Source organism: Malaclemys terrapin, chromosome 1 (genome assembly GCF_027887155.1).
Source record: "Malaclemys terrapin pileata isolate rMalTer1 chromosome 1, rMalTer1.hap1, whole genome shotgun sequence".
Classification (NCBI taxonomy): Eukaryota; Metazoa; Chordata; order Testudines; family Emydidae; genus Malaclemys; species Malaclemys terrapin.
In genome coordinates, this window is record NC_071505.1 from 298926105 (window position 1) to 298937707 (window position 11603).

At 42.8% G+C, this 11603-nt stretch overlaps 1 protein-coding gene across 1 annotated transcript in view; it reads left to right on the forward strand.

Annotated features, from left to right (window-relative positions):
* The window catches only part of LHFPL6 (LHFPL tetraspan subfamily member 6), a 198690-nt gene extending 190663 nt beyond the window's left edge, over positions 1-8027 (forward strand). Inside the window, exon 4 of the mRNA XM_054015231.1 lies at positions 6887-8027. Coding sequence (XP_053871206.1) covers positions 6887-7005 — 119 coding nt within the window. The 3' untranslated portion in view covers positions 7006-8027. The remainder of the gene's footprint in view (positions 1-6886) is intronic.
* Positions 8028-11603: the final 3576 nt, after the last annotated feature.

Below are 11603 nucleotides of genomic sequence, written 5' to 3' on the forward strand. Positions count from 1 at the left end.
CAACAATCTTTCCTTAGGGTGCAATGGACTAAAATTGCCGGTACATGCAGCAAAATGAAAACACTGGAGCAAAAACATAAACTAGAACATTCCTCCCCCGCCCCCATGAAATACAAGATTACAAGGGAAGTACCATTGTTTCAGTCTAACACTTGGCCATTTGTTGTAGATGATCGTTAATTTCAGCATGTAAATTTGAAACATTTTATTGTTAGCTTGAGAACTGTAATTAGAACACTGCAGAGATCACTTCACCCCTTCCAACAGCAGGCTCCTCTTCAGTGTTACAGCTCCGAATGCTGCCCCATTCTGCAGCCTCCACGTATACATCAAACTATTTTAGCAAGAGACTCCCACTGCTTCTGGCACTCAATGGATCTAATGAGCGGGTTGACTTTCATGTCACTGTTGCTCTAAGGTCAATATCCCAATGTTCTTTCAACCACCCTGCTGTACTTCCCTGTCCCTTTACTTGTTCCTCTTGACCCGGCTCCCTCTTGCGAGCTTGAAAGAGCAACAGACTGCCTGTAATTCCTTATCTGATCAAGGTGGGTAACGGTATTCCTTGGGGCAAATGGAACACAGTGAGGGGGAAACCATGGCTTGCCAAGTCCCAGGTTGAATGCGCATCCTGTATTTCTCAAGCAATGCTGTGACACTGATCTAGCAGCTGGCTCATCGTGCATAAACACACTCCTCACTATACATCTCCCCCTTATCCTCTGCCAACGTACAAAAGTTGAATTCACCCCATGCAGAAATCAAGTCTCCTTATTCCTTCCTCTTTCCCTTAGGGCATGATTGAGACATTCTGAATGATCCCGGCAGGTGAATTTTTGGTCCCGGTTCTTTTAAAGTAGCATTTCAGCCAGCACTTTCTGTATTCGGGATCATCACAGGGAAAAGTGACACATCTCAAGGCAGTGGTAGAATTCTTATTTTGTTGTTTTAGAAGACACACCCTGGGAGTAGTTAGTGACCAAAAGGAATTGTTAGATGGAGTCCATCATCCTTCCAAGACAGGCAGGAGCCCCCCAAAAGATGTATTATGAATACAGGGATTTTCAAACCAGCCTCAGAGATTTAGCCACCCATCTCCCTGAGGCTTTGTGAAGCTGGAGTGGCTCATGAATGTGAGTGCCAACCTCAGGGCAGACTGTTACAAACCAGGGCACAAACCCCCAAACTGGTTGTGTGTCCTATAATTAGATAGACACCAACCAAGTGTCAAGTGTGACTTATTAAGCACTATAACAGCCTTGAGATGGAGTCATAGACAGTCCCCTTGGGCATTTCCAGGCAAGCCTGGCTTTGTGACAGATGGTCCCTTACACCAAAAATCACAACAATATTCAGGTTACTCCCAGTCCCAAAGGACCAGTCACTGACCCCAGGTCTATGGTACCTTAGATACCTCACCAAAGATAACACTTGTAACCAACCCTATAATAAAGAAGATTAAGATTTATTAACTAGGAAAAAGAAGTAAGAGTTATTTACAGGATTAAAGCAGGTAAACATACACACACAAATGAGTCACAGTCATAGGTTTCAAAAAGTAACAGAAGTTGCTGTAATGTGCAAGCTCTGTATGTTCTTTAGGGCTAACCCAAGCTCAACGCTTGGGGATCCCTTGCTTATGCTTAGAAATATTGCCCTCTCCAAATTCCAAGTAGCATAGTGATACAATGCCTTCTGGTCAGGGATTTTTATTCCCTTCACCTAGAATTCAAACAGTAATGGGACAAGGATTTGTACACATCCTCTCTTCCCGGGTGTGGAGAGAGCAATCAATAAAGTCTTTTGTCCACTGGCCTTCTGTGGGCCTTCTTTTGTTGGGCAGGAGATGACACCCATTGTGGCAAACTAGTATTAGTATTGCTTGGTAATGTTTCTCTCCTGACTCCGGGGGGGGTGAGGGGGGGGGAATGTTCCAGTTTCATAGAAAACACTACAATAGTTACAAAGCAAACACTTAAATATTACCATACATCATGGGGTACAGATATTATAAGTGAGATTAATGCATATAGCAATTCACAAGCATTTCATACAGTCCAAACTCTAAACATCTCTATAAATCTAATACCTATTTTAACAGTACTAACACACAGGTGAGCCAGATTAGTTTCCAGATATGCATTTGTCAGTGTTCAGTGAGGCCTGGGGGCCTTGACATGACTTGACACCTGGTCTGCCAGCTTCTTCTGAAAATCCCAGCTGAAATTGTTGTTATGCTTGTGCAGAGGCAAAAGAATGGATTTTTCCATGTACAAGCAATAGTTATTAGATAAGAGTTCTCTGTTGTAAAATCCAGCTATCTGCACCAATCATCATCTCTGGGCACGTATCCCAGAGGTTAAAACACACATAGTAATACAGCAGAATATAATATATATAAAAACAGCTTCCCACTTCCTCCTCAATAGCCTGAGAACATAGAGAAACATTCTGACCTTAGTGACTGCATTCTGCTTGCCTGAATTCCACCTGAACTTTCCATTCGTGACAGGATTCTTCTTCACTAACTGTTTTGTGATGTTGCTGTGCACTATTATCAGGCTGCAGATTCTCCCTCTGATGTGGCAAATAAGCTTATTTTGGTGGGAAGGTAGATTGGAAAGGAATGTGGGATCCTTTCGGGGGTATATCGGTGTTATAAATTTCTGTCAATAGTCAGGAACACATACTGGAATAAGCCCTATACATTAGAGCATAGGCAGGCTAAACTCTTACTTTTGGCTCTGCACCAGCCAGACTTTCCATGGTGTAGGGGAGATGAAGGATCTCCACACCTGCTCCACTGTGGGACTCGCACTTTTTCTGGGATTGGGTGGCTAGGTCCTCCTTCAGCCAAGCTTCCCACCATTTGGCAACACTCAAAGGATTCTGGTCCCTCACAGGAGCCACAGAGGCCACCACCGAGGGTGGTATTAATCCTTACGGAGTAATCACAAAAGTGGGACCTAGCAAGTTGCTAAGTCTGGCTGCCCTCCCAAGGCTGGATTAAGGCATAGGCTGTATAGGCCCATGCATAGGGCCTAGATCCTCAAGTCATCTGATTGTGTCAGAATCGCAGCTCCCTCTCTCTTTTTTTTGGAAACAGTTTCCAGGCCTCAGGCTTGTGAAGAAAACCCCGAAAACATGCAACAAGTGTAACAGTGCTGTGGTCCTGCAAACAGCCTGACACAATTGCTCTCAGAGGTGAGAGCTTCCCATTCATCTTCATAGGTTCTGAACTCCAATATCCGCTGCTCTAGGAGTGCTGCCAAAACCACCCAACCCAGCTACACCCCGGCCCCTGGGGGTAACCAGCTTCCAACCCTGCCTTTCTAGAGGGCAGAGGGGACACCTGCTGTCACCCCTGCTGCTGCTCCTGGAGGGAGGAAGAGGGCCTCATGCTGCTGCCCTTGCCTCTATGGGAGGGAAGGAGGCCACCTGCCACCTCCATTCAAAATGTACCACGAAAACTGAGCCGCAGGGGCCACTGTATCATAGTGTGCTTAGGACCCAGGATTGCCTCAATCTGGCCCAAATAAAAATGACCTGTAGAATGGGTAGGTGTCCTGAGGTGGGAAAGCAGATGTCTCATTGCTCTCCTTGATCTCCAGTAAGGCACTTTTTCCCAGATAGAGGCTGCACCTTCTCCATTTGGCGATTCCATTTCTGAGCTGGTGGTGATCTCAGGCTGCGTGGTCTCCTTTAAATTCCTTTACACCATACAGGGAATCTCCCCCCGCTCCTCTTCCCAACTCCTGCAACAGAGTTGTGATGGCTCTGTGCCTGCAGTGCCTCCTATCCCCAAGGGCATGTGGGTTCCTGGACTCCATCCCCTGAGCAGGGGGAGAGGTTTGGGGACAGAGAATAGCCACATGTGCGCCTTCCCCCAATCAGACTTTTGGTTGTACTGTTCATCTGTGGAATCAAACTGGGTCCCAGGTCTCTACAGGCAGTTCCATGCCACACAGGAAATCAACATCCAGATTTGGGCCACTGAGTTTGACTGGCATGGGGAACAGTGGGGAAAGGCTGCTTGCAATGGCACCCTGGGGGTAGTTTTGGGTAGCAGTTTAGAACTTCGTTACAATTTTCAGACCAGTTATGATAAGGGCAGAGGATGATTCGTACAGTTATTTCCGAGGAGGCATGTAAAAGTTCCAGAACTGAGTTATTTGCAGTGAGACCCAGTGCTCTGCTACAACAACATAAAGGGACTCAACAGCTGCCTGTAGTGCAGAAAAAGACACCAAGAAAACAAAACAAAATAAAAAACATCGACCCTTCTGATTCGCAGCTGCTGTGGAAACCAGCCCCACAGCCTCTCTCTCTGGACTTGGCAGGCAGTGGGGCTGTCTGCTCCACTGCTAACCTATTCTCAATGCCAGCAACCTCTAATTTAACTGTCAAGTGTAGTTTTCCCCTGCATTGAAAACAGCTATTTGCCAACCAAGTAAGATCTGAGGCTTGTCTGATTAGCCATTATAGACAGCGAAGGGGAACATTTTAAATAATTTTGTTTCTTTCATTTCTTGAAAGGGTTGTAGGCAAACCAAATCCTCCAACTGAATATTCCTTGTTTGGGTGAATTAAATATAGGCTCTAGAAGGAGCACTGCACCTCAGGTCAATAAAGAGCAGCCTCTTGGTTGTATTTGGAACTCCTCTGAAACCCAAAGTAATCCGCTCTGGTGATACTTTTCACTCTTTAAAGTCTCTCTTCACCAGCAGCCTAAAACACTCCTGCTCTTTCATTATGCAAAAAGGTAATAAAGGCCCAGTCATTCGCACATGCTTGTTTTATGCAGTTTAAGGCAATGTCCTCTCTATTTTAGTGGAACTGTCCAAAACTTGTTGAGTTTCCTTCTTTGGGGAAATGGTGCAGCAGACTGGGGCATTTTTGCAGTGTGAAATTTCACAGTTTTATAAATGTTGTTGTTTTAGAAGCATTCTTTTAAAGAAAGGCCCAGAAGCCCTGCTTTTTAATATGAGACTTGTATAACTACACTAGAGAAAGGGGGAGAGGGGTTAGGGTGACCAGACGTCCTGATTTTATAGGGACAGTCCCGATTTTTTGGTCTTTTTCTTATATAGGATCCTATTACCCCCCACCCTCGTCCCAATTTTTCACACTTGCTGTCTGGTCACCCTAAGAGGGGTTCTATCTTCATAGATTCACCAGTTTTGCTTCAGGTGTGAAAATTTCTAACAGGCAGACTCCACAGCTCTGTCCCTTCCAGCAGTCTGAGGAAAGAGGAGTAGTGTACAGTGAAGTCTAAATATCTTTATTCTTTGAGGTTTGGAAATGTAGGTTACAATTCTGCAAGAAATGCACACAGCAACACACGTGCAACTGTAATACCAACAGACCCCGGTCATCAGTGGACGGGATCGAACCTGGGAACGCTGGAGCTAAATGCATGAGCCTCTACTGCATGAGCTAAAAGCCATATGTCTGTTAGCTATGGCTGAAGAGCAGACTTATTAATCTCTTTCTCTTTCTAAGTGGTCTCGGTGCCACTAGATGGGACAGAACACCACACCCAGGTGGTGTGTGGGTTACACAACTCCACTGAAATCAGTGAGGCCCTGTGCAGATACAAGGGCCTGCCTATCTGCATTTCTTTCCAGGATGAGGACAACATGCCTCCATTTTGGAAGTGGCTGGTGTAGTTTAAGTTGTCTGCCTCATGTTAAAGTGAATGGAAGTTACCAGGCTAAACCCATGAACTGAATACTTACTCCAGCATAGACCGATCTCATCTTTTTGGTTTACTGACTACACTGAGCTAGTAACAGGGTGTGGGGCCCTGTGAATCAACTCCTTTTATCACAAGCTAGAAGTCATACCAAGGATGAATTTGGCTCCCCACATCCATTCACAACTACTCGGGGGGGGGGGGGAAGTGAGGGGGGAAAGTTCCAGAATTTTATATTCCCTTGGCAATAGCCCAGATTCACTGTTGGATTTGATGCTGTGTAGATTGGTAAAAGGACCCTAGAGAACCTATTTGGCTCAAGTCTACATTCTAAGGGTACGTCTTCACTTACCAGAGGGTCCGACGGCAGGCAATCGATGTTCTGGGATCGATCCCGGAAGTGCTCGCCGTCGACGCCGGTACTCCAGCTCAGCGAGAGGAGTACGCAGCATCGACGGGGGAGCCTCTGTGCCGCGTTTGGACCCGCGGTAAGTTTGGACTAAGGTACTTCGAATTTGCATACCTTAGTCTGAAGTGGGGACTTAGTGGGGACCAGGCCTAACACAGACTTTCTGTCCATATAAACACCGTGTAATAAATCCATATTGTAAATAGGTATGAGATCCTGAAGTGCTTATGCTAATTCTAATTAGCCATACTATAGACAGGATTCTGTGGATCTGTATCATTTAATGACTTGTACCTTTTCCAGGTGGCCATGTTCAATATTTCACTTACTACAATAGTGCTGAGAAGCGCCAGTCAAGACAAGTGTGTTAAGCACTACATAAATGCATAAGATGATGCAGTCACTGCCCTGAGATATTTACAGCCTTCCAGTACCTCGCATTAGCATTACATTTAATAAAAAAAAAAAAAAAGGCAAGAAAGTTCTTGTATGCTCAGACACCAAATTCATGAGCACCTAGATAGATTAGATAGCACCAATATCTGGCTGCCTTCTACCAGAATAGGAAGGCTTTGGATGGAGGTGTATAAATATAAGTTGCTTACAAGAAGAATGAAACCAATAACCTGATACAGGGGATAAAATACACTGCACCATATGCTGTATTTGGTTACTTCTGCTTTCATTTCCCTCCAAAAGGAAAGAGCTTATAAAGTTATGGTGAAAGCAAACCTCTCTCCTTGAATAAAACATTGTTTCCTTGGTTTGTTTGTTCATCTTAGGTACTTGTGAAATTGGCTGGGCTTACTACTGCACCGGAGGAGGAGCAGCTGCCGCTATGTTAATCTGCACTTGGTTGGCCTGCTTCTCTGGCAAGAAACAGAAACAGTACCCTTACTGAGGCTGGCGGCCTGAGAGTCCAGTTTAGAGAATGAATGAGCTTCCAGAGGCCGAAGTGACTTGCAGACTTCTTCTTCTGAACAAAGTGCTTTAGCTCCTAGCTGCAGAGCAGTCATTATGAAATGAGAATGGACCTGGTCAAGGACGTGAGGTGACACTGTGAATTGTGGGGAGGGTGGGGAGTCTGGAAAGCTGGACCAAATGCTGCGACTCTCGGGAAGGCATGGGCAGTTCTTGCTTGACAGAGTATTTTTCTGGTCTATTCTAGAAGAATACAATTTTACGAGAAAGGAATGCTCCCCTTTGTTAAATTGTGAAGGTATGGGTGTACCAATGAATTGAAAGACTGGTGAAAATAATATTTTGGGTAGGGTATAATCTTCCAAAATTCCCCTTAAGCACAACACTCCTGAAAGTGTGCGTGCATACACATACACATACACACACACACACACACGTATAGACCATGGCACAGAACAAATAAAATGCAAACTTATTGGTGCATTTTTTTCTTTTTTTTATTCATTTGATGGTTTAAAATTCAATGTTATACCACTTTTTAAACTACACATGAAACCTAATAAATGGACCAATAAGCCACTTTAACAGTATTTTGTATATTCTCTCTACTCTTTTTCCCAAAACGTTTATTCACTGCTTATTCAGCCCTATAGAATTTTTATTTAGCTTCTGTGTTTTCAGCATTATTACAAAAATGCAACATTTTACTCAGCATATATAGGGGCTTTGCCTATAGTACTGTTATGAAGGGCAGTAAATGGACATCTTTCAGTCCAGGGAGAATTCCACTCATGGTACTGTAGGATATTGTTGGTTACGTAAGACTAATGGGAAACGTCTTCCAGATATAGATTTGGTCATTGTTACGTTTAGCTCATTGTTGTTGTATTGTGCTGTACCATGTTTATTATTTCAATATTCATTTTTGCAAAAAACATAAATAAATGTGCTATTATGTTTGTATTTGAAAATCTCTGTAAATAAATTTTTCTCTGATCAATACTGGAAATGCATTATAGTGTCATTGGATGAATCAGTTCATTTCTTAGATCCCCATAAAAATGTCTTGCAAATAATCACATCCTTCATACGCCTCTTGGGTACATTCTGCCCCTAATGTACACACAATTTAACTCCCATCAGAACCTTTCACAGTTATAGAACACCTTTCCTTCAAAAGGATCATTAACCTAGCAGACTGATATACAAACTATTCACAAGTGACTTCATCAGTCTTTGGGCTGAAACATAGCAACAATTGACAGACATACCGCCCTACACATTTCAGGACAGGAAGTGAAGGATAGTTGATCCAACCAAAAATGAAATTGCCCATCTCAGCTAGGCAGAATGCAGTTTTGGAAGGTCATGGCCATGTGAATAAATCAAAAGACTAAGTGTCTGAACACCTGGGTTCTAATATCTGGCTTTGCCACTGACTTGCATTGTGACTGTGGGCCTGTCACTTATCCTCTCTGTGCCTCAGTTGCCCTATCTATAACATGGGGAGAATAATACCCATGATGTATACATGTGAAATATTATTTTATTTATTACAAATGATTACCCAAGCTGGATTTTGGCCAGGATACCAGAGCTAATGCCTTGCAGATATGAAAAATGCTGCACAATCACTAGTGGAGAAAGGATCTTGGTTTTGCATGTCATTTGAAAGACAAAGCATCAAATTCTGCCCTCATTTATTCCAGATTTACTCTGGTTTGACTCCACTGACATCAGTCAAGTTACTTCAGCTGTATACTAGTATAACTGAGCAGAATTTAGCCAAGAGCCTCCAACAGCAGTGTCCCTCTGACACCATGCTGGTGTTATGCAGACATCAGGGTGGAAAAACTAGCTCCATTGATGTCAGTGGATGTTTTGCCATTAACTTCATTGGGCTCGGATTTCACCCCAAGTGTAGAAGAGACCCCATCATTTTAATCCTCTCTTTAGAAACATATGGTTGCTTTCTAAACTATAATTATTCATATTGCAATAGTGCCTAGAGGCCCCCTCTGAGATTTGAGCCCCGTCTGTGATAGGTACTGAACAAAAACCTAGTAAAAAACAGTCCTTTCCCAATCTCAAATAGACAAGACAAGCAAAAAACTCTCATTTATTTCAAGGAAAGCAGAATGAGCATAGAACATAATTCAGCATTTCCCAACTGATGAACTTGCACGTTTATTAATCATAAAATTAACTGATATTACATTTCAAAATGTATTTTTCTGTTTATATATTTCCAATTGTTTTTTAGATATAATTATGTATGCCACGGGTATGATGTTTGTCCTAGTTACAACTTTGTGGCTTAATAACCTCAGAAAATTGTACAGTGGGGCTGGCCAAATAAATTGGACAGAGTTTCAGAGGTGTGGTTGCTGTGGGAATAGCTATGTCAGTTTTGAATGATTAATTCCGATCTTCTCAAACTGATTTGTATTGGGTTTTACCGTAGGATGAGTAGTGTTTATCCACTTTACTGTACCATGTGCTGAGAAGAATATCATGTCCTGTACTTTCCAGATTAGCCCATAATTGCCATATCATGTTTGACCTCAAGTTTCCATTAAGAACCACATCAGCTATATTGTGAAGACTTAGCGCCATATACTGGCCTAGATGCTTACACGGATCTTCCATTGGTATCAATGAGAGTTGTGCACAATGTGCTAGGGCCCTTCATATTTCTGTTTTAGAGTTTTCAGAGCATTACAGTCTCATTACAATGTAGCACCAAATTCAAACCTAGCATATATATGAAACACTATTGACTTCAGTGGAGTTCTATCCATTCACACTAAGGGTACGTCTATACTTACCTCCGGATCCGGCGGTAAGCAATCGATCTTCTGGGATCGATCCCGGAAGTGCTCGCCGTCAACGCCGGTACTCCTGCTCGGCAAGAGGAGTACGCTGAGTCGATGGGGGAGCCTGCCTGCCGCATGTGGACCCGCGGTAAATTCGAACTAAGATAGTTCGACTTCAAGTTGTGTATCTTAGTCGAAGTGGGGGGTTAGTGTGGACAAGCCCTAAGGCTGAATTTGCCTTATAGAGGGGTTGAGTGCAACCTTTTTAACATTAAGGATAAATAGTCACATCTCCCTATGCAGGGGTGGCTCCCCAGGTCCTTTGCTCCACATGACCTTTAGCAAAGTGCTCACTAGAACTTGCCTGCCTCTGCACATCACACCGCCACTGAAACAATGTTGTGGGGCTGCCTCTTAAACAGCAGAGTGATTTACAAAGGTCCAGAGACTTGATTATGAAAATGTGAGTACTCTTCTTCTAAATGTAAGGAACCTTGCACATCCCCATACTCTTGGATTCCTTGTGGTTTGCATCATAGGGACTTCTGACATTTGTTAGATCATTCTATGGCTTGGTGTGACTTACCACAGCAAGTTGAAAATATAAAAGTATTCCAGGATCAAAATTAGCTTTTTGGAATTATGCAATCTAATTACGGTATGACTGAGTTCATCCGATATAGCTTGCACTTTTTGTTTTATTTGGAGTTGAATACAACAGCAGTTTTGAATACTCTAGTCAATGATGCATACTGCACCTGCTCTGTCACTGGTTAGCATATAACTTTCAGCTGCTGAGACATGAATAAACCAATCCCAGTTTAATTAGGTTTGCCTGTATTCATATGTTTTGGTTTTGACATCCATTATGTATTATAATATAAATGCTGTTTGTTGTTTGTGACCAAGGGACTTCTTGATGCTGACAGGAAGAGGGCAACATAGGGTTACAAGAATCCATTGCATCTGGTATCTACATACTAGTTCACCAAAGCATGTTATACAAGATCTCTACCAGAAGCCTGTGTCACACGGCTCATCATAATCATTGTGAAATTTATGTACGGATAATATGTAAGGAGTTATGTATGTATGCTGAAAATTACATTTTTACAGTCTGTGAATTGGGGCCCATCACCAGAAGTTGATAAACACCTTCTGCCTGAAAGAAACTGGTTTATCTATCGGTCTGTCTCCATGTAAATTGAGTATTGTATCCTTTACAATGAATGCCTATTTATAGTCTGAGCAAAATGCTAATCAAGACCAGCTGACTGCTCTTGCCAAAGCTTTAGGCCTCAGCCAAGCACTGACAAATTCGTTGCTGGAAGCCAGTCTGGTTCACCTGTGTGTTAGTAAAGTTACAATGGTATTGGACTTATAACAATGCGTTTAGTGTTTAGACTTTATGAAATGCTTGTAAATTGCTGAATGCATTAATCTCACTTATAACATCTTTATCACAGGCTATAAGGCAATATGTACGTTTTTGCTTTATGACTGTAAAAAATGTTTGCTCTGAAACTATGAACCTACTCAGGAGGGATCGTTGCCTAACTGCCAAGAAGGTTACCAAAACTAAATGGGCCATTGTGGGACATCACAATACAAAGACTTTGTTAATTTCCCCTTCACACTCATGAAGAGGCTATGTGCAAAAGGGCTCATCCCTTCAGCTTGATTTCTGGAAGAAGGAACTAAAAATAGCTGACAAAAAAAATTGTCACCTCTTTTTTGTTGTTTGGACTCTCACAGGGCTGGA